Source organism: Euleptes europaea, chromosome 10 (genome assembly GCF_029931775.1).
Source record: "Euleptes europaea isolate rEulEur1 chromosome 10, rEulEur1.hap1, whole genome shotgun sequence".
NCBI lineage: Eukaryota > Metazoa > Chordata > Lepidosauria > Squamata > Sphaerodactylidae > Euleptes > Euleptes europaea.
The window spans coordinates 20936464-20960750 of record NC_079321.1 but is presented as its reverse complement, the minus strand read 5'-3'; the positions used below and the strand labels follow the sequence as shown (position 1 = coordinate 20960750).

General features: G+C 41.2%; 1 protein-coding gene across 1 annotated transcript in view; it reads left to right on the top strand.

Annotated features, from left to right (window-relative positions):
- The window catches only part of KLHL29 (kelch like family member 29), a 416167-nt gene that overhangs the window by 83062 nt on the left and 308818 nt on the right, over window positions 1-24287 (top strand). The window contains exon 2 of the mRNA XM_056856635.1: window positions 19576-19887. Within this exon, the coding sequence (XP_056712613.1) occupies window positions 19627-19887 (261 nt within the window). The 5' untranslated portion in view covers window positions 19576-19626. The remainder of the gene's footprint in view (window positions 1-19575; window positions 19888-24287) is intronic.

Sequence of the window (24287 nt, the reverse complement as noted above, 5' to 3'; positions counted from 1 at the left end):
CAGACACCCTGTGAGGTAGGTGGGGCTGAGAGACCTCTAAGAGCTGTGACTAGCCCAAGGTCACCCAGATGGCTTCATGTATAGGAGTGGAGAAACCAACCCGGTTCACTGGATTAGCGTCCACCTCTCATGTGGAGGGGTGGGGAATCAAACCCAGTTCTCTGGATTATAGTCCACTGCTCCAAACCACCGCTCTTAACCAGTAGCCCACACATCACAGTTTTACTGTACCAAGCACAAGCAGAGGATGTTCACCAATGAATAAGTCCCTTAAGGCATCACAGAAGCTTTCCAGTGTCTAGAAATTTAGATGAATATTTTGGTGAGATTTCAACAGTGGTACAAAAATGGATACATGTGTGAATACTTATAATGGTTGAGTTTCCCAATCTTGAACCAAATGGAATAGTATAAAGTGCTTACAGCTTAGGGTTGTCAGGCCTCCTGCTATACTGAGAGATCTCCTGCAGCCACCCCTTATTGCCTGCCACTGCTCTGAGCAGCTGTGGGAGAAATTTTCTTAAAAAAACATGCCAGCATCATGCCTGCATGATGTCACTTCCATGGGGAACCTGGAAGCAGCATCACAATGTTCTAGAAATCGCTGGAAACCTCTATGGTTTCACCGTAGAGTTTGGCAATTCCTAGAGCAACCTGACATTACTCCTGGTTTTCTCTGGAGGTGATGTCCTAGCGCACGTGACACTGGTGCCCCCATGACTCCCAAACTTCTGCTGGTGGCCCCCCTTTTTGCCATCAAGTCACAGCTGACATCTGGTGACCACGTAGGGTTTTCAAGGCTAGAGACATTCAGAGGTAGTTTGCCAATGCCTGCCTCTACGTAGCAACCCTGGACTTCCTTGGTAGTCTCTCATCCAGCCCTGGACTTCCTTGGTAGTCTCTCATTCAAATACTAACTAGCTTCCAAGCTCTGATGAGATCGGGCTAGCCTGGGCTATCTGGGTCAGGGCAACTTTATTACACCTGTGTAATAGTAATTGTGATTGGGACTCCTGTATAAATAATTACAAGCTTGTAAATTTACCACATATCTTTATATGAACAGGGCATGTATTCGTTACGATATTTGTAAGTTGACAGAAGGAGCTCAGTCCCCTAGAATAAGGAGACAGATTAGGATCTGGGGTTTGTCCTACCTTTACAATTGATTTATTGTGCAAAATAAGGCAAATGCCATCTCTTAACATTTGTTCACTGTCTGGAAATGACTTTAAACGGGTTATTGAGAAGAAAATCACTATAAAAATACCACAGCTTTGCATAACAGGATCTGTAGTTATTCTTGCGTTCAGCCACTGTTGCTAGTGCTGCTTGATAGAATAATTCACAGACAGTTTAAAGCTTATGCTTTACATTGTTTAATACTACAGATTTATTACACAAGAGCTCCACTGGAGTTTGCTGTGGTAAAGGCCACATCCCTTTCAAGTTTGATGTGTGTGTTGTGGCAAGTAGTGATTTTCCCTCTGGTACCAAACTTGCTATGTATGGTTTAAACTTCCTCCAATTTTTAGGTCTTTTGAGCAGCAAACCCACTGTCAGTGATAACCCACACAATGAAAGTCTTGATTGCGCCATGTGTGTTTCTGAGCAGCACAGGTCTGCAAACAATATGCCAAAAAGTGATGGATGCAAAGATTATGATCCTTAGGCTATTTTCAGAACCTACTGTGTTGGAAGTTGCTTGGGCAAATATGGGAAGGGACAGTATGCATGTAGAGTTTTGGGTTGCAGCAGTGCTGAAGGAGCAGTGTAAGCTGAAATGGACAGTTTGCGCTGTAGATTTTGTTTTGGATGAAATGGAGAACTTGATGAGGATGGGTTTTCTAGAAAGCAGAAATTTTGGAAGCAATTGAAATGTATGCAATATACTCTTTCATATCAAACGTATAAACCTACTGTTTTAACTTAAAATGCATCATTTATAACTTGGCACATACAATTTTATTAGTTTTCTATAATTGTGACTATACTTAATACCAGAGAGAGAGAGAGAGAGAGAGAGAGAGAGAGAGAGAGAGAGAGAGAGAGAGAGAGAGAGAGAGAGAGAGAATGCTGTGACCTGCGTTATCCTATGCACATGTTTTGAATCTTGTGAAAGTGGGTCACAGGTTTTTCCGTTTTAGTGATTTGTGGATGCTCCTTTTTAAGGAACGGGCGCTTCTCATGTTGGGAACCTTAGCACATGTATTTTTTCTTTTGTTGACTAAGCGGGGGGGAATGAACATTAAATATACGAACCAGTATATTTTTAGTATGCTACAGCAAATGTGTTATTTTGACAGAACTGTCACAGTAGGACTAGCAATATTTTTGGATAAAACTGAAAGCACTGGATTTATCATTAGTGTATTGTCATCGTGCGCAGTGTAGCAAATTAATTATGGGCAATGTTCATTACATTTAAACACTATGGTATATACATCTATAGGTCTTGCCACTGTTAACATCTAGATTTGATTACTGCAATTAGCTCTATGTGTTAGGTGCCCTTGAAAACTGTGTGGAAGCTACAGTTGTTACATAATGTGCAGCCAAAATGTTGACAGTAGTGGGCCTTATCACTCCAGTCTTGTTCCATCTAAACTTTGTTTCTGGGCCCAGTTCAGGGTCCCAGTATTGACTTTTAAAACCCTATTTGGTTTGGAGCCACATTCCCCCATAGGAATCTACCCATCCACTCCAGTTATCTTCAGAGGCCCTGCTGCATGCTCCCCTGCCATTGGAGGCTAGACAGGTAGCAACCCAAGAAAGGGCTGTCTCAGCTGTGGCGCCAAAACATTGGAAATCTCTCCTGAGGGAGATTAATCTGTCTGCTGCCTCTATTGCTGTTTTTTACCAATGGATGAAGGCCTTTTTGTTCTGTTTGGCATACTCTCAATAACTGTTATTAGCCTTGTCCCTGCTTTTTGCTGCTATGTCTCTTTACATGTTTTAATTGAATTATTGTGTGTGTGTGTGTGTGTGTGTACACACACACAATTTTATTTTATTTATTTTAAATGTTTTTATTTTAAATGCTTTTAATGTTTTCATGTTTGCCACTTTGGGGACACTATTTGGATGGAACGGAGGCCTAGAAATGTATTAAATTAAATAAAATAAATACAGTATATTCAGGAATTATCATTATCTAATACTGTAGATTATTTTATACAAAAACCTTCACATTATACAATTTGATTGAGTAAAACCTTGTCTTAAAAAAGTTTTTCACTAATTCCAAAGGAGAAAATATTCTACAGGAACATTTCCCCTCCAATGTTTTCCAACATTTCCTCTGAAAAGTTGAAAAAACTTCTAGGGAGTTGGACATTTTTCCCCCTTCTGCATGTTTACACCCCTTCCTTTACATTTCTTGTGTTGCTACAGAAAGAAAGACAGATGATAACAGCTTCAAAACGAGATCTTTGTGTGCTGAAAGTATTTTCTAAGCTTCTTAGTTTTTCAACACACACAGGACTAGTTTTGAAGGGTTCCCCCCTCCCATGTTTCAGAGGACTGCAGCTGCGTTTGTACATGCCACAGACAGAGACAAATGTGGAACCCAATTCAAAACTGGCCTTTTGCATGTTTAAAATTTTTTTAAAGCTTTTTGGCACACAGGGGATTCTGTTTGACCATGTCCCCCCAAGTCTCTTTGGTGAAGCAAAGAGAAGTGGATTCTCCAGTTTTGTTGAATTTCAGTAGAAAACCATTGCAATAAAACTTGAATAAAGAATGAACCAATAATCCCATTAGCTGGACGTTTCTGTCTGTCTCTTTGGGTTATTTGTTTGTTTGATCATCTTTACACCATTTTTAGTTGCTACATTCCAAATCACCAAGCAACCTCTTTTCTTGATCCCTGGCAGAGAAGAGCGTCAGACTTAGTATAAGCAAAAATGAATGATTGCAAAAATGCTTCCCATTTGTTCCTATAAACTCATTCACTGTAGAGAATGATAGGGATAAAGCATTTGGGTGGGGTCAGGGACAAATCAAACAAGAAGGGGTTTAACAGATTACATTGATAGTTTCAAGTAATTTATTTTTGTGGGGAAAAGGTCTGGTAGACCGTACAAGTGCAAATCCTCTGAACAGTGTGTATAAAGGATGCAGAACCTCCATTCTCACAAGCAAATATAAACACTAATGAACAGAAATACATGGCTTAGCTGAAAATAAACAAAAAGGAAACAGAAATCTATGCTTAATTTTCCACACACAAGCTGTTCAAACAGCTAGGCATCATGCTAGAATGAAGAATGTGTGTCAACAGAAATGGCCTTGTTTTGTATGGCAGAGGAATTTTGTAGCTTGAATGTTAGTGATAACACTGAAAGGTTTTTAACCAAATAACCTTGGAGGGAGAAAAGATGTATGCCCCTCCTCCTGAAAAAGGGGCAAGGGTCTGTCGAGTGGAGAGTCACGGGTCAGAAATTCTAGGCCTAGGAACTTCCTCCCAAAGAAGGAAGAAACCCTGATCCTTTGTATTACTTAACTGTGGCCTTACGAAAGGGTAGAAGTAAACTGGCATCAGCTTACATTTCGTTGCAGCCGTCGCTAGCTTTCAACTTCTTAACTTTTAGCGGTATCTGTCCCCTCCCTCACTCCCCAAATCCCCTTTAATTTATCCTTGATATGAGGATTGCCATGGTAAGCTAGAATGACGTTTGCTTGAATACAAAAAGAGGGGACTGAGTTCTCCATGATATAATTCTTCTGAGTCCTGTGCTCCCGTACCAACGCATAGAGCAGCAGCAATAAATATTTCATGTCACCCAAGATTAAACTACCCCGACATGCTCTTGTAAATTGAAGTGGCTGCTGTTGATGTTTAAGGTTGATTTTAAAACACGGTTTGGGCGGCATTGACATCTACTAGATAAATTTGCAACAGCCAGGATGAGCGCTAGGCATTTAATGGTGGAAGAAAGTAGCTGTTCTTTTCATCAGAGAAATTTATGCTCTCTGAGGCTTCCAGCCATACAGAATGCTGTATACTACTGTGTCGCCTTTATTCTCTTCAGAGCCCCTGCCAGAATTATTCCCTGAATACAAAAAAATTGAATTAAAAGATAATAAATTGCAAGAGAGTTTGGGCAACAAACAGATAAAGCAGTATTTCTTCTCCGAGACTTCAATTTTTGAGAGCAGCCCAGGGCAGTGAGCAAAATTGGTTTATTAGTTTCACTTTGGTCACTTGCTAACATCATTCCACATCCCAAAAATGCCACATTTAATTCTGCCTGATTTGGAATAATTGACCGATCAGGAGCAAGACCCATGAAGTGAGCTTTAAATTACATTGTACCCCTGAGGGAGGAGATTGGTTGAGAGGAGTGCAAATGTAGGTAAAGCTATGTTATACCTATCTCTGCATTACATTTGGCCTGTGGAAAGTCCTGTGGCATTTTGATGCAAAACTTTGCACATTTCAAATAAGTATTGTATAATTATGTGTGTCTATGCTACTCAGCTTAATGTTAGAGTAAGTAAGCCAGCGTGGTGTAGCAGTTAAGACCGGTGGACTCTAATCTGGAGAACCAGGTTTGATTCACCGCTCCTCCACATGAGCAGTGGACTCTAGAGAACCAGTGTAGATTCCCCACATGCAGCCTGCTGGGTGACCTTGGGCTAGTCACAGTTCTCTCAGAACTCTCTCAGCCCCACCTACCTCACAAGGTGCCTGTTGTGGGGGGGTGGAAGGGAAAGTGACTGTAAGCCCCTTTGAGACTCCTTTCAGCAGAGAAAAGTGGGGTATAAAAAACAAATCTTCTTCTACACTGCATATGGAATTCATCTGAGTGTATTCAGCTTGTTCTCTGTAACTGTTCACATGTTACTCTTCATTTTTATGCCATTATTGGTTTCCAGATGCAATTGTCCAAATTACTGGTTTAGGTGTTACAACAATGCAGTTTCTTGTGCAAAAAACTGTTCCATAGAACAAATGTTTGTATGTGCCGTCATACACTTTCCCAGCTGGTATTATTTTGGTAATAATACTGTTAGAAACACAGGAGAGGGTAAAACCATGGGAAAACCCAGAAGAGAAATATACAAAAGATATACAAATATACATAATTGTATAGAAATATATATTTGTATGGAAAGAAATATACAAAAGTTGAGGCAGTTTTGGGAATGTAGGCAGATAGTGTACATGATGCGCAGGCACAATTCAGACACCACTTCAAGTCATTGCTTGCACTAACCATACTAACCATCCACTGTGCAGATGTAATGACAAGCCATTGTGGTTTGTTACACAGACAAGCCTTGGAAGTCCTCAAGCTCATACCCTGTCCCTGTCCTCATGTACAACCTGGATACTGAATACTTCCTAATTCTTAAGAATTCAGTTTGTTGAGACATCTTATTTGGTTCTCATTGTGATTTGTTGAGAACTGGGATTTATGCGGCTTGTTACCATGGTTTGAGTTCTGGGCTGAGACTGCTTACACACATAATGACAAACAGTGATTTGAGGTACGAACATGCAACAGGTGAACTGTTTTGCTTTTCAGCTTTCTGCCCTTTCAGCTCTCAGCTTCATAAATTCACTCACATCATGTTGCAGGAGTCTTCAGCAGTGGAATGATGGCAGTAACTGTGGTTTATCGCTTCAGATATTACACTTCATTAACCCTGGTTTGCATTGGTCTGAATTCAGCCAAAGTTGAAAATCACTTTTTAGACATATTTAAGAAAACTGTGTGGGTAAAGGCACTACCTCCAAGTTCTTTACTGTACTACATGATGATAATTTGATATGTAAGTGAATGGTGGTGGTGGATCCACATTGCAGCCGACTTATGGTGACCCCTTAGGGTTTTTAGGCAAGAGGCGTACTCAGGTGGTTTGCCATTGCCTGCCTCCACATCGCAACCCTGGTCTCCCATCCAAATACTGACCAGGGCTGACCCTGCTTAGCTTCCAAGATCTGATGAGATCAGGCTAGCCTGGGGCTATCCCAGTCAGGGCACTTAAGTGATTAGCGATAGTAAAACATAGCATATAACATGATTTTACTGGTTGCAGGTCAGTATTTGGATTCTGCACTTTCTCCCTAGAAATGCTTACATGGCCTCTGAGGCGTTGGGAGTTTCCTTTGCCTTTGCATTTGCTGAAGATTCTTACGATTTCATTTGTTTGATAACTTGAATCTATTAAATAAGATGGGAGATAAACTTTTTATATTCCCACAGTTTGCGTATGTTGTGCACTGATAAAAGCTGATAAAACATGCACATTCTCATACTGCTGTACTCTGGCTTCCCCTATCTGCTGTTTGCCATGTTCTTTAAGTACATAAAACATTTACATTTCACAATGAGATGTGAGATATTTCCTCCTTACACCCGATCTCGTGATTATTAATAGAAAGGGCAGGCAAACTATCCACATTGGAAATAATTGGGCCATGCATGTTGTTATACCATTTTGTCATGGCTATCCCCTCTCCCCCCCCCCATTTTTTGCCCCCGATAGATTACCAAACAGGTTGTCTCCCAGCTCCTCAAAAAGCTGTACTTCCATTGCTAAGAAAGCCTTCGTCAATTACTATTTCAGGCCCGTAGCCTTGGAGATGTTCTCTTCTAGATTAACAAAAAAAAAGAGAGAGAGAGAGAGAGAGGAAACCTCTAAACAACAAAACAAGGAGATACAGAGTACCAGAGGTTTAAAAAAAATTATAGAAACATCAAAAAATGCAAAAAGGTGTATATACAATTCAAAAATTACAAAATATAATAGACATTTCAAATAATAATTATTGTGATTACAAAAGTACAAGGTTATGCCATAAGGGGGGGGGGAGTGCTCAGCAGCAGAAATTTCAAGGTGTTTATGTAACAAATTGTAACCACTTCAAAAATGTACAAAATAGTTGTTACGAAAGTTCAAAGAGATTGTGAATTACGTTAACGCAGTATAATTATAATGAACAAAAATGGTAGCATTGATTATATTACACGAAACAACAGTGACAGTATGCCGGCTAATGTCCCATTTCGATATCTCTTCTTCCAACTGTGACCTTGTGATTTATAGTTATCGTCAAAACTGAAGAAATTATCCTTTATGAAATACAAGTAATGTAGAACAATGAAGCCTTAAATTTAGATAAGCATATGCAGTCTGGAAGGCAATAAGCCGTTGTAGAGTATGAATTTTCTCTTGATTTTTTGTTATAGGAACAGGTCTGTTATCTTATGTAATGTGTTTGAATTTAATGGTTTGCAATTTATTATTTATCTACAACTGCTTACAACAGGCATCCTAATTAACCAATGCAAGGTCGTTCATGACAGATGAAGATCCATACATCGAAACAGGAACTTAGCCGGCATCCTGTCTGTTGCATGCTCTTCACCAGCTTGTTAACTTTTGTAGAGAATTGCCGTATTGAAGCTGTATATTATATCAGTATTCAGTTATTTGCTATATTAGGATTGTAAATCTTTTTGATCCTTTTTCTAATTGTTACCATTTTGACTTGAGGACATGTAGAGTCAGATTTATTCATGTTGTGGTTACAGACCTTAACAAACCAACTACACCCAAAATAAAATAGAATAAAATAAAATTCAACCCACAGCTGTATTAGTTCAGTATCACAATAACATCTACTACTACACATTGAGATAAAGACTTCCCCCCATTAAAATCGTTTACCAGGATATGACTTGAGGACATATTATGGCATAACCTTGTACTTTTGTAATCACAGTAATACTTTTGTGTAATTTTTATTATATTTTTGAATATTGCATTTTTTATGCTTCTATAATTTTTAGACCTCTGGTACGTTGTATCTCTTCTAGATTAATACACTAATACTTCAGTTGTAACTAGAAGTTACACTCTTCTAAGTGTGTAACTTTGCTTGGGGCTGTACTGTAGGAGTGCTTACACAATGTATTGAAGATGAAGGCTGCCTTATCCATAAAAGTTTACTCCTTTGCAATACAAAAAGCAGTAATAAGAGAGGGAAGGGGGGGAGCAATGGAAGAGGAGGGGAGGGAGGAATGCTGCTGATTGATGAATGCTACAAACCGTGCTGGCATAAAAGCTGTACCTACCATCTAACTTAACTGTTTTTAAAAGACAACCCTGATGACCTGAGGCCTAGTAAGTCAGCATAAGCGGTCAACAGTTATCTGGTTGCCATGCTTCATGCCACTGTTGTGCAGATGTGAAACTGCTCAGAATATTACTTCCAAGGAAATCATCAAGAGAATCAACTTGACAAACAAATAAACACACAGGCATTTCAACCAAGGGTACATTTTAATGTTGGTTGCAATTTTTAGGGAGCTCCTAGCATTGCTGGGAGAGGACTATGAGCCATTGACAGTCAACTCTGAAGTACCAGTGGCCAAGTAAGTGGGTAAGTTCCTTACTTTACAATCTGAAGTACAGGGGACAAGGTGCTATAGTGTAGTGCTTCAGAGGTGACCTGCGAACCAGGGAATATCCAGTTCAACTGTTGAATCAGCCATAAATCCACCAGAAGACCTTAAGACAGCACAAAATCTCAGCTTTCATGCCCTATTTTCAATATAGGGTTAATAGTTTATCCCCCTTTTCAGGGTAGTTCTAAGGATTAATGAGAGAGTGTATGAAGTGCTTTGAACGTGTGCTTTTTGCACTTGTACGGTGCTTGTACCACATAAGTGCAAATTATTCATTATTCTCGGTGTGCATTACTGGAAAAACCTGTTGAAGCTAGGGAGGGATTATGGTAAATCCTTGTTGAATAAGTGGAGCTCCTGGGATAACGATATTATAGATTACTGCGTACTATCAGATGCCTAACAGTCCTAGCAATGTTGTGTAGCAGAGACAGGAAATAGAAAACTAGCCCCTTGGGTTTTGGGTGTAGGGGAAGTCTGCTTGGGTATTGCACATGCTCAGTGAATGTGTCCTTAAGGCTAGAAATTTTAGAGGGTATGAGTCGGAAGCAACTTGACGGCACTTAACACACACACATGCTGAAGTCAGTACCCCTATGTTGCATCCTGTGTTGTGGAGCCATCAGGGTGGATCCTATGCCTGTCCTGCCACTCCACTGAGCAAATATTTATTAATTAAAATATTTATACCCCATTTTTCTTTTTGGTGCTAGTTTGAAGGGAGAAAGAAGAGTCACATAAGTTGGAGGAAGTCTTCTTGGGCTGAAAGACGGCTACTTGCAGGATGGTTGGATCCACCCCATTGTGGTCTGCTTAGCAGTCCTTTTAGTGCCTTGCTTAGTCCAGCACAGCTCTCAAAAAATTTAAACTCATTCAGGAAACCTGCAATGTTTTCAGGCCTGGGTTGTAACCTTTCAGCTCCTGAATTAAGGCTAAATGACCAGTAAAATTGTTGAGCACCCTTAAATCCAATGGAAAGAGATGAAAGCTGAAAAGCTACATGTGGTTGGCGGCTTTTGCTTCTCTCTTCTCAGTCTGAGGAGGATGGCATCTTCCAAGTGGGTGATTCCCAAGGCTTGCTTTGGGAAGCAGGAACAAAAAACGTCAACTTCCTGTCTCCTCTGAGGGAATCAACCCCACCTCAGTTCGGAAACTTCCCAGGCTAGAAATGGACAGGAAGGAACCAAGGACAAACCAGAACAACAGAAGGAACCTTCACGGTGAGTAGTCAAAGGTTCCAGAGAAACCTTTAAGATTAAACACCCAAGGTTTTTTTCCCCCAAGTTTAGATTAACTTTATTTTTCAAAAGCCTATGTTAGTAACTATTTCAAAAGGAAGATATAGTAATAGTGTTGACCTTTAAAGTAAGAGAAATGGGGCAGCAGGCACGCATGATTGCACTGGAAGAATGCTTTGGATTAATGCTTAATTTTGCAATTGAGCTCTGGTATTAATTCATTAGGGTGGTTGGCATTGATCCTATTGTTCTTGAGGCATCGTCTTTCAGGTCAAAGCAAAAATAACCAGAAGACAAAATCAATGCTATATTTTTATCTCTGTATTTGACTACAAATAAGAGGGTAGCAAGATCAATAAAAAGGTAATTATCTGTGGATGAATATCTGCAGTTAACAGCAAATTGACACAAACTCGGGAATAAAACTGATGATGACTATATATGTTAAAGCTACAAGCTTCAGTCCACTGAACAAACAAACAAAAAAAATTCTGTTTGTCCACTCAGTGGTATATATTTTAGGTATTAATAGAGCTTGTTTTGAACCAAGTTTGCTTTGCCATTATCCTTATAATATCGTATAGTAAGGTAAAAAGGTAAAGGTCCCCTGTGCAAGCACTGGGTCATTCCTGACCCATGGGGTGACGTCACATCCCGACGTTTCCAAGGCAGACTTTGTTTATGGGGTGGTTTGCCAGTGCCTTCCCCAGTCATCTTCCCTTTTCCCCCAGCAAGCTGGGTACTCATTTCACTGACCTCGGAAGGATGGAAGGATGAGTCAACCTTGAGCCGGCTACCTGAAACCAACTTCTGTCGGGATCGAACTCAGGTCGTGAGCAGAGCTTTTGACTGCAGTACTGCAGCTTAACACTCTGCGCCACGGGGCTCCTATCGTATAGTACTCAAACTTTTATTTAAAATGTTTCATTTCTTCCCCTGAATTATCTGTAGGTGTGGTTTTCTGAAAGTAGATACTCTTCTTGTCCTATGAAGTGCTGGGTCCCAAAACCTGCAATGTATGGGAAACATAAAAACAGGGGAATGCAGCTCTCCTCTGTGACCATGACTTTTCCCTGTAGGAAAATCTCTATAGTAGACTTTTTGTGTGAACGTAAGAGCTTTAGGAAATAATAAAATCAGAAGATACCTTTGGAAACAATATGTTTTAAAAATGTAAAATGCCATCTGTTTGTATATTTCAGAGGCTATTGTTAGAAGACCAAATAGCATCCTCTCATTTGAGCAAAATTTACCTATAAAGCAGGTTTCTTATGAAGATTCAGAAGAAGAACTGCTGGTTTTTGGTTTTTCTTTCAAACGTACACTTTCAGATTTTGAGAGTGGCTGGAGGGTCTTTCTCCTTTTTTTCACAACGACAACTCAAAATCACTAGAAAGCAATAGAACCAGAACAGACAAAAATAATTTAAATCAGAATCACCTGTTGAAATTGATCAACATTAGAACAAGAACAGTCAAAAATGATGTTATTATACTATCGCATAGTTAATAGAACATGTGCTGATCTCTTTAAAAGGAGATTAGACAGATTCATGGAGGCTAGGTGTATCAATAGCTATGCACCAGGATACCCTATTAGAATCTCTACGATTGCAGGCTTTGGTGCTTTCATGCCTTACATCTGGATTTCCTGGAAACCTCTGGTTGGGCACTGTTGAGATAAGAATGCCAGAGTTACTTGTTCCTTGGTCTAATCTTGTGGGATGAATCTTTGCAAGGAAAAGCAAGATTCATTTGTTACTTTTAATATATGGGAGGGCACAAACAAAGAACTGTAACGAAAGAGACTGGAATTCCTCGAAAGGGGATGATCGAGCAGGGCCAGCACGCCATATTAAGTTTGTAATGCAGTGGAAAAATACGAGCTGCGGAGTAAAGGCAAGCAAGTGCCACAGAGTGTGTTTCAGCTGAATTAGAGCAGTCTACAGTGTAGCTGAGTTATAGGACACCTTGCCAGAGGCAGGAAAGGCTTAATAAATCAATCCATAGTGCAAGAATATTTTAATTTTAACTTATTTGTGGACATGAAGAATTTCTGAGGGAACTTTCCTGGCTACATTATTTGGATGGAGATTAGGACATATGGGGTAATTTGTTTTAACAGGGCACTGTCTATCTAGATTTACTGATCCCATGAGCAGTTTCTTTCATCTTGAGTCTAGCGTAGTGTCAGTCTGACACGTTGAAATCCCAGGCTTCTGTGTATAACTCATTCTCTTTAAAGGCCCCTGTAAATGCCAGCCTAGGCCTTGGAATGCTGCCCATAGAAATACTCAAGCCTGAGGCAATGCCAGCAACCACAAAAAAAGAGAGGGCAAACCGACCAGGACCATCAACCTTTCAGGTTTTGAGAAAATCTCTTGTATTTTCCCTGAGTTGAGCTTTCCTTTCCGGTCTGTGTGTTTTTGCACTCCATTTTGTTTCTTACCCTTCTGAAAGCATTTGAGCTAGAAAATTATGTGGATAGCTAGGGCTGCCAAGGCCCTGGTGGGGAATCCCCCACCCCCCAGGTCCCATTGCTTGCTGCTGTTCCAAGCAGGACAAAAATTTAACAATAGAGTTTCCAGCAATTTCTAGAGCTAGCCTCTGTCACTTCTAGTAAGAACGTCTGGTAAGTTTACAAGACTGCATTTTTTAAAAAAAGAATTCCTCCACAACCCTCCTGCCAGTTGTCACACTGCCTGGCAACCATAGAGACAATATAAAATAATTTCAAAGGTTTGCTTAAGGTACAATCAGGGAAAGAAAAGACAATTCAAATAGAAACCATGATTCCATTTTCTGTATCATTGTCCTGAATAGGGATGTACACCAATTTTTGTTGGTATTTTTCAGACCCAAAAATGTTTGGAAAATCCAGGGGGGGGGGGAACAAATCCCCATACCAATATGGTTGGGGTTTTTTTTTGCTTTTTTCAAATATCTGAAAAATTTTGGGCCTATTAAACCTTCTATGAAATCTTTGTGCGGCTCTGGGGGACGTTTTTTAAGGTATAGGTACCAAATTGGCAGCATGGCTGCAAGTGACTCTCCTTAAAAGAACCTGCATGTTTGGTAAAGATGAGGTCAGGGAGTCCAATTTTATGGGCCTCCATTTTTTTCTCCTTGGGAAATAATGGAGAATGGATGGGGCACCCTCTTTGGGGGCCCTAAAATTGGACCCCCGACCCAGTCTTTACCAAACTCTCTAAGGAGAGTCACCTACAGCTAAACTGCAAATTTGGAACATCTACCTTAAAAAACAGACCCCCAGAGCCCCACAAAGATTTCCCATAGAGTATAATAGATCCGAAAAAAGTCTCAAATGCCAGAAATTTTCAGCATTTTTGGCTTTGGCTTCTGAAAAGGCTTTTTTGGCTTTTTTCATTTTGGCATATTTGAATGCATACCCCCTAGTCCTGAATGATTCGGGAGGGGGATGGCTGAGACATAGAGCATGTGCTTTGCTTTTGGCAGGCTCCAGGTTCGATCCCTGGAACCTGCAGTTAAAAGGATAGCCTGGGGAGCTGTTGCCATTCAGAGTAAATGATACCGACTTTGATAGACCCGTGATCGGACTCAGTATAAGGCATCTTCACGTGTTTATTGTAAAGCCCAGTGTTAGCCTGCTGTGCTCTGTGACATTTTAGTGAGTTTTAATTACCCTGTGCAGTTTGATTCACCAGTTCTGTGTGTATCATTTGGCATATTTCGGTTCATTTCAAAGACAAAAGAGTGAAGCCGCTGAAGAACTCTGAGGGAGGTACTTCACAAATAAATATTTTAAGTATTATAAAACCATGTGTAAGCTTTCAGAGTTCTTCAGAATGTGTCACCAAACAGGATGTTGCATACAAAAAGCAGAAATAGGGGAAAGAGAGAAATGGTGTCTAGGGCATTGTGCATAGCCCATGGGTTTGATCCTACCATCTTTCCCTAGTTATTCAAACAGAAACAAAATATGGATTATTGGTGCTCAAGCTTGGAAAACGTTTCAGTATCAGGGCAATATTCACTGCTTGAGTGGTAAAGCCTTCAGATAATTTTGATCCTATGTGCTAGACGTTTGCTTTCTTATGGATATCTTTTATATCACAGTCTATTAAGTTTGACAAAGAACATCCATTGAAGTTGATCGGCAGTAGATTCAGTGCTGGTGAAATGGACTACTTTCACACTCAGAGAATAATTAACTAGTGGAATTCATTGTCACAGGATGTAGTGATGGCCACTAGGAACATAAGAAGAGCCCTGCTGGATTAGATCAGTGGTCCATGTAGTCCGACATCCTGTCTCACACAATGGCCAGCCACTTACTCTGGAGGGCCAACAAATAGGAATAGGGGTCATGGCCTTCCCCTGATGTTGCCCCCTGGGACTCTAGTATTTTTTGATCAGTAAACTACTATTTTTCCCCACGCTTCTTTATATATTGTGATGTTTGAGCCATGTGGACACCAGTAAGTTTTCTAACATCTCGCTCATGTGCTGGACTGAATTTACTTATAATAGGCAAGAAAGTGTTCAGTTGTTTCTGAATCCCATAACTGAACCAGCACCATTTGTTGGCCCAATCCTCAAAGTGCTTCATTGATGCAATCCACCCCTTTCCTCAGTTATTGTTAATAGTTCTTGCCCTCATGCAGCAGCCAAGGATTATAGCAGTTTATCAAAGAAACCTAATAAAAATTTCAGAGAAGACGAATGTGAAGTGGTAAAGTTAAATTGTGTTGGGGATTAGTCTAGAAAAACAGTTCTGTGGTTTAAAAATATTGATAATGAGGAATGTATACGAAAACATTTTTGCTCGATAAAGTACAAAGCAAATACTAATGCCTGGAAAAGTACGAGAAAGGCAGCATTGCCTACTTTTGGAAAGTTTAACGGCGCTCCCTCTGTTTAGTGGTAAGTTGTTTAAACCTGAGCGTATTGTTCCTTTTAGCTAAAATTCATAACTTGATGCACATTAAAGCCTTTAACCCTTCATTGTAGGCCACATTCATGTTTTTAATTATGTGAAAGCATGTTTTGGCTTTAATATGCTGTTGCGGTAGTGGGCTGAAAGAAGCTTCAGTGCTAATACATATGGATATGTGTGCTATTTCTTAGTCTTAAAAATGGTCTGTTTAGGTTGCCTTGGTATTCTCCATTTTTATTTTGAAAATTATGTAGGCTCTAGTATGCAGGTTTTTTAGGGTTATCAGATGTAGTTCTTGGCATTAGAGGACATTCCAGACATGTTCATATCTACCCCCCACCCATTGAAGAAAATCTCAGTTACAATGTGAAAGACTCTGGGTTGGATCCTTTGAGTCAGGGATGGAAGGTGTATGTGGAACAGGCGTCTCCTGCACCATTCTTCCAAGCTGCATCTGAGGTTGGGGGACCCTTGGGAAGAGCATGGGATGCCATGCTGGGGTCTGTGGCTCCAAGCCCAGCATTCATTTCCGTGCCACCACCTCCGAAGTCTATGTAGACTTCGGAGGCAGATCCAGCCAACAGGTAAATGAGGAAGGGACAGGGAGGGGTTAAAAATGGCAGCAGGGCCAAATTTGGCATTATGCGGGGTATTAAAAAAACCCAAAATACCAATTTGGGGTTTTTTCCCAGTTCAGCTTTAGCCAGTGCATACTCCTAAGGGTCGCCATAAGTTGGAAGCAACTTGACGGCACTTAACACACACCCGCGCGCACACACATTTATGCTGGGGGAAGGAAGGCAGCATGGTATAGCCTGATCTCGTCAGATCTCAGAAGCTAAGCAGTATTTTTAAGTACTTGTAAGAGAGACCACCAAGGAAGACTCTGCAGAGGAAGGCAATGGCAAACCACCTCTGCTTCTCACTTGCTTTGAAAGCCCCTTGCTGAGGTAGTCGTAAATCAGCAGCACCATGTTGGCAGTTTACACACATACGCATATGTGCTGGTGTTGTGTTCTCATTCATAAACAGAAATAAATCTTAACCTATTTTATTAAGAAAAAATAATTTAAAAGTGACATTTGATTTTGAAGTTGCTTAATGAAGTTGAATCCTGGTTAGCACAAGAAATATGGTTCTTTGGCTTTAGACTGGCTGACTGACTGCTTTTCCTTGCATTTCATAGAAATCATAGAAACATAGAGTTGGAAGGGATCTCTAGGGTCATCTAGTCCAACCCCCTGCACATTCAGAAAATTCACCCCTGCTCCATGCCCAGAAGATGGCAAAAAAAAAACCTCTAGAATCCCTGGCCTGGAGGAAAATTGCTTCCTGACCCCAAAGTGGCGATCAATATTACCTTGGGCATGTTAGAAGGGGCCATGAGAGCCACCTTTCCTGCCTTCCCTCTCATGAACTGCCTAAGTTCACAGAATCAGCATTGCTGTTAGATGGCCATCCAGCCTCTGCTTTAAAATCTCCAAAGAAGGAGAGCCCACCACCTCCCGAGGAAGCCTGTTCCACTGAGGAATCGTTCCAACTATCAGGGGGTTCTTCCTAATGTTCAGCTGAAAACTCTTTTGTTTTCATTTCAACCTGTTGGTTCTGGTCTGACCTTCTGGGGCAACAGAAAACACCATCCTCTATATGACAGCCCTTCAGGTACTTGAATATAGTTATATCCCCTCTCAGTCATCTCCTCTCCAGGCTAAAGGTTATAAATTTAGAAACCAAAAGGCAGTTACTTAAAAAGGGTGGCAAAATATTATCTAAGTGAATGATATTAAGGGAGGATGAAAGATAGAACTTCTACAAGAGTAAGTGTGGGGGTTTTCTTTGGGGAAGGAAGGGATTGTGATAAATGTACGGAACAAAAATATTAAAGGCTAAATTTCATTCAGATTTAATGATGTGTCATTCTCCATGTGGTACAGTTCCCAGTACCTCTCATGATGCCGTTGCATCTCTAAAATGTGTGTGCTTAACATCTGTTATGTCATTTTATAAAAAGATACAACCTTGTTAGAGCAAGTGTGGGAAGAGAACAGTAGCATCAAACTCAGCAAACTGCATCTATCATGCAAAGAACTTGTTATAGATGGTCATTTTTCCCTAGAAAAAATAGGAGCAGCATTCCCCTTAATACAACGACCAACATTGTAGTTGCTGTGCACATATCTGTTCTTTTAGCGCCACACAGGAAAGCAAAGGAGATGTGAGAGCATATAAAAAGGCCGTGAGGGGGGATCCCAGGAGCAGGATTTTGATGGCGGGGTATCAGAACTACTAACAGTGCAATCCTATGCAGAGATACACCCTTTTAAGGCCTTTGACAGCAATACACTTAGAAAGATGTGGTTGTGGTTTGCACTTAAAAAAAAGAGTTTTGTAGGTGATAAATTCCTGGAGATTTTCTGGTGGAGTCTGCAGAAGGCAGGGTTTGGGGAGGGGAGAGGCCTCAGCCAAATATAATCTCATAGAGTGTACCCTCCCAAGCCGCCATTTTCTCCAGGGGGACAGATCTGTGAAGTTGAGTTGTAATTCTGGGAGATGTCCAGGTCCTACCTGGGGTTTAGCAACCCTAGGCCTGGAAATAACCTCTGCGTGACTTGATGCCACCCAACTTACATAACTCAACAGGGCCTGGCTGTTCAACAGCAGCCAGCCTATGAAATCCAGTGTGGTGTAGTGGTTAGAGCTTCAGAGTTGGGTCTGGGAGATCCAGGTTCAAGTCACCATCTTGCTGTGGAAGCTCACTGGGTGATTATGGACATTCTTTCAACCAGTCACATTCTTTCAACCTAACCTACCTCACACGGTTGTTGTGCAGATAAAAAGGAGGAGAGGAGAATAATGTGGGCTGTTTTGGTTCCCACTGTGGAGAAAGGTGGGAGGCAGATGAAGGTGGGAGGCAGATGAAAGCTAGATTGGCGAATGGCTAAGAAGGAGAGAATGAGGCAGGAAAAGGGGACAAGATATGGATGTTGCTGGGGGAGGGGGAAAGGCAATAGGGGAGGGGAAAGTGTGGAGGGGTGGAGGGGTGTACAGGGGAATAGTGTACAATAGTGTGTACAGGGGAAAGTGAGGTGCCACTTCCCAAATCTTTGAGGGTTTCCTACCATGCAAGTGGTAGGGTCACAGTTTTCCTAGGTAGAGGTTGCTGGGGGGAGAGGGAAAGCTTAAGACAGAGGAGCAAATAAAGTTAGGTTGGCTGTTGGGTGGGAATGAGATAGGGTTGCCCAATCCAGGTTAGGAAATTCCTAGAGATTTGGGGGTGGAGTCTTAGACTCCATCCCCCAAATCTCTAGGAATTTTCCTACCTGGAGCTGGCAACCTTGAGGGGGAACTCTGTAGTTGGGAGACCTATTGTGATTTCAGGAGATCTCCAGGCCTCACCTGGAGGCTGGTAACCCTAGGTAAAGAGAAGGAAGCAGGAAAAGGGGAGAGGCTATGGGGGCTTTCCGGAAAGGATAGAAGAAATAGTTGGGGAGGGGGAAATGAGATGCTTCCTGCAAGTTTTTTGGGTACCCCTTGTCTAATATATATAGTTTTATATAATTTAAAAATCTTTTTATATAAATTTAAAAATCTTAATAAACCTTCATTTAAAGCCATTCCCCAAATAAGTGAGCAACATTGTTTGTTACTAAAATGGAAAACAATTGCTTTCAAAACAAAATATACTTGAGCAATTTTGTTTTTGCTTTATTGTTTAATCCTCAGAAAGTTGGTCCGTCTGTGATTGCTGGAAAATAGATTATAAACAGGCCCACACAAATATTTCTGTCACAAGATTTACTGTTTAATGGTAAAAAAATAGCTACTTTAAATAATTAAATCCAGATTATTTCTCTGCCAAACAAAACAAACAACATTATTTTTCATTTTTCCAAAGGTAAAGAAAAGATCCAAATGACCTTTTTGGGGGGTGGGGTAGAGGGAAGAAAGAGAGATTGACCAAATAACACCTCTTTGTTTCTTGCTTTCCTTATTTTCAGGCAACCTCTGAAGTTCCCTCTGAGAAAAGGCAGAAGCCGCCTTTGGCCGAGATGTCACGGCACCACAGCCGGTTTGAAAGAGATTATCGCACAGGATGGGACCGCCGAGAATGGAGTGCCAATGGGAACCACGTGAACAGCAGTAACTGTAACAGCACAGTCAATAGCAATAGCAACAATAGACCAGGGCTTCTGCCTGTGCCAATTGTGCCCTCACGGCTACATGCTCCAGCCACAGTTGCTTGTACCACTGTCAACAGTGATGTGATAACTACCCTTGTGGCCAACTCTTCGGCAGCTTCGACAACCAAAGTAAGAAACAGATTTTATGTATTTTGTATGATGGCCCAGTTAAGGGAAACCTCCAGAGGAAGAAAACCTCCAGGGGAGCGGTGCCACCTTTCCCTTTTTAGATCATGTTATTTCTTGATCATAGAATTGGGAGGTACCACCAGGGTCATCTAGGCCAACCCTTTGCACAATGCAGGAAATTCATAACTACTTCCCCCACACACACACTCCCAGTGACCCCTACTCCATGCCCAGAAGGTGGCCAAGATGCCCTCCCTCTCATGAACTGCCTAAGGTCATAAAATCAGCATTGCTGACAGATGGCCATCTAACCTCTGCTTAAAAACCTCCAGGGAAGGTGAGCTTACCACCTCTCGAGGAAGTCTGTTCCACTGAGGAACCGCTCTGTCAGAAAATTCTTCCTAATGTCTAGACGGGGAAAAAATGCCCGCTGGCAGTTTGTGTTGGGTTAAACAGTGAGCGATAAAGTTTATTGACTGCGGCCAAAGGCCATCACAATCCACCATACAAAACATTGAAATAACATTAAAATAACTTTAAAACAGTCTGACCCACAAGAAACGGGATAAACAGCACAGATGCTGACGGCTCCTTAAATCTTACCACATCATACTTTCAACAAGAATTTTTCTTAAAAATCAATCTGAAGAAGCTTTGCCGGGCATTGCTGAGTTTAAACAGCACAAATGTCACCAACCTTGGTACTTCTAGAATAAAATAATCTTGAGAATAAGTGCAGACATTTGCTACCATCTTTGTGTCACAGAATGGCTTCACCTGTGGGAATGATGGTCAGTGGATATGATTAAGGTTTGAATACTTTCAGAGACTGGTACATCCATTGTGAGCTTGAGTTGCCGATATTTCCTTCCAACCAGAAGTAAGCTTCCCAACAGTAAACTTTTACTCTTTTCTGTCACTGTCAGGGATGCTGGCATTTCCCAGTTCCTCAAGTTTCCAACTTCAGTGTCTTCAACTGCTCTCTTTTCTTTCTGTATTCAGTGGTATTGCCACACCATGTTCTGATGATGTAACATTTAAACTATTTCAGTTGTTGGCTTTCTCCTCCTATCAACTAACTCTTCACTCAATTTAAAATGATAATTGTTTTCCTCATGCATCCATTTTGGCTTGTCTTTCTCTCACCGTCCATTTGACCATAGTCTGTCTGGTCGAGGAATGGCCTGGGTAAAACTGGGAGGAGTGTGTGTGTGTGTGTGTGTGTGTGTGTGTGTGTGTGTGTGTGTAGGTCCTGAGGAATTTTCGTTTTGATTTTTCTAATGGAAAAAATGTAAACTTTGTGGAGTGCTGAAAAGATTAGTTCTCTTTTGGTACAGCTGAAATGCTTTTGGTACAGCTGAAATGCCATAACAAAGTTATGGTGGTGGAAAGTGCCGTCAAGTTGCAGCCAACTTACAGAAACCCCGTAGGATTTTCAAGGAAAGAGACCAACAGAGGTGGTTTGCCAGTGCCTGCCTCTGCATAGCAACCCTGGACTTCCTTAGTGGTTTCCTATCCAAGTACTAACCAGGGCCTACCTTGTATAGCTTCCAAGGTCCAACAAGATCAGGCTAGCTTGAGCCATCTAGGTCAGGTCAAGGCAAGGTCATATTCACTCAGAATGTATAGTATATCTATTTGTATGTAAGATAACCTACAGTATAAAAGGTAGAGGTAGTACCCCTTGCAAGCACCGCATCATTACTGACTCCATGGGGTGATGTCACATCATGATGTTTACTAGGCAGACTATGTTTACGAGGTGGTTTGCCATGGCCTTCCCCAATCATCTACACTTTACCCCCAGCAAGCTGGGTACTCATTTTACCAATCTCAGAAGGTTGGAAGGCAGAGCCGGCTACCTGAAACCGACTTCCGTTGCGATTGAACTCAGGTTGTGAGCAGAGCTTTGATTGAAGTACTGCAGCTTGCCATTCTGTGCCACGGGGTATAACCTACAGCTTTATTATTATTATTATTATTATTATTATTATTATTATTATTATTATTATTTCTGTAGGGTAGATCTTACCAATTTTCAGCTTGATCTCTTTAGAACAGGGTCCCCAGTGTAGTGCCTATGGGCTCCATGGTGCCTGGCACCATCTTTTCTGGTGCCCACCAAGTGTTTTTAGAAAGTGGGTGGGACCAGGTGGGGCTTTTACTTATCAAGTCTTCTGATTGGCCCCTGGAGAACTGATTGTCTGTTCAGGTTTTTTTTTTAGTTCTTCAGTAGTAGCTACCACCATAGCACAAGGATCTTCACAGCGTGAGTGAAGGTAAGCTATGCGTATGCAAGAAAATATTTCTACACAATATGTTCATTTGAAAAGGCATCCTGTTAAAGAGAGCTTCTGCCTGAAATATTGAAGAGTTACTATTAGACTTATGCATAACCTCACTCCCTGACATATATTGGCTAGCTCCACCTCCTGTAGCAGCTATTTTGTGGTTGTCGCTGCCTTCTGTGCTCACAGGCCCCCGCCGTAGGTTTTCTTTCCCACTGTAGCCATTGTCTTATGTGGCTTTGGTCCACGCAGGGATCCCCCCTTTTGCCAGTGGGAAAGCTGATGAAACAGCCTTGTGTATACTGTTGACATATACAATATATTTTAACATATATCTATTAGTTTAATGTGATTAATGTTGTCTTCAGTTTATATGGCATAATGTGTAGGATGATGATAGGCTATTGAATAGTTCAGTGTTTTCAAGGTGATAAAATTTAGCTTGTTATACAGATTGTTTCTGTCCAAATTACACACTTTTTTCTGTTTTAAACTTTTATTTTTTCCTACCTCTAAGATACATGTGCTAAGATAACATAAGGTGTAGCAGTTTGTAGATTTCTCTTTTTTTAGTATTGGGTATGTTTGCAATTTTGCTTGTAGAAAACTGAGAGATTTATACATTTAAAGTAATAAATAGGCCAGATAGTACAATTTTACGTGCTAAGAGCCCATTCCTAAAGGGGTGTGTGAAGCTTCTTAGGAGCCGGCGTAATTCCGCACCGGCGTAGGTACCACCTTATCACGTGGCACCTACGCTGGTGCAAGGTCAAACACAACAACGTCCAGTAGCTGCTGGGCCCCACCACCAGCACAACCATACTGGCAGTGCTTTCCCAGAAGGGAAAGCCTACGTTGGTGTGTGTGTGGGGGGTTCCTGGGGGAGGAGCTGCCATTAAGCAGCTTCCTCATCCCTTTTGCCCTGGGAACACCCCCTCAAGCTGCACCTTTTGGGTGGTACAGCCCTGTTGGAGGAATAGGGGATTTTCCTCTGGTTTGTTTTTAAAATATCTAAAAATCCCTTTCCGCGGGTCTGACCCAACCTTTAATATTCAGCTGTAAATTATACATAATGCTATTTATATTGTTAAAGTTGATAAGAAAATAAATGATGCATGTATTTCCATTTATTTCAAACTTGAGGAGGGATGGAAAAAGATGGAATTTTTCCACGGCTTCAGAATTTCCAGAAATTTTACATGTGTATACTAGTCACCTGAGACCAAAAAAGAGAGTTTCTGGCCAACAGCTCCTCAAAAGGGCTAGTATCTCATAACATCTTGTCACATTTACAGATCACAGGAGCCATTTTAGAGAGACACTGAGCCTTGCCCAGTACTTAACCACTGGATCAATAGTTATGACCGCTCAACAATTAATCAGAGTACTTAGCCACAAAAGAATTCTGTGTTAGCATTCTGCCATAGAAAGAATCTATGCCCACAGTACTATTTCCCTTTAAAAGGTTCTTGGCTTAGATTGAACTAAAGTGAGTTGCCTGCCAAAGTCCCAGTTCCCATGAGGTGTGTGCTGGATTCACTGTGTTGGTAAGACAACTTTAGAAAAGGGATCTCATTTCATCTTCCTTCTCCACTAATGGATATATCCCTGTGGAGATGGGGGAGGGAATATGGTGCAGCTCATATTGGTATGGATCCTACCCCTATCTTCACATTCCATTAAGCAAAGCTTGAAGCCTTCCTGTAGCCCAAGGAGCCTTACTCCAACTTGTGGCTTTTCCATGAGAGGAAGAGCCACAGTTTGGAAGAAGGCTGCTTAGGCTGCAAGACCTCTCCTTGAAGGATGGTTGGATCCTTCCACAGTGCTTAGAATACATACTGGAACCAGACTACTTACATAATCTGTACAGAATACACTGAGGTGCTCAGAGCACTGACCTCATTATGAATATCTTCAAAGGAAAACATCCATAGATAACTGCAAACAATGTTCACATGCTAAATAGTATGTGAACACGCAAGGACAGAGTATACAGGTAATGGACATACGGGCAGAAATGTACTATACTGTATCATGGATATAGCATTCCACGTTACAACTAGTGGAAGTCCCAGCCAAGAACTTGCACACAAGAGCAAATGAGTTGAGCTG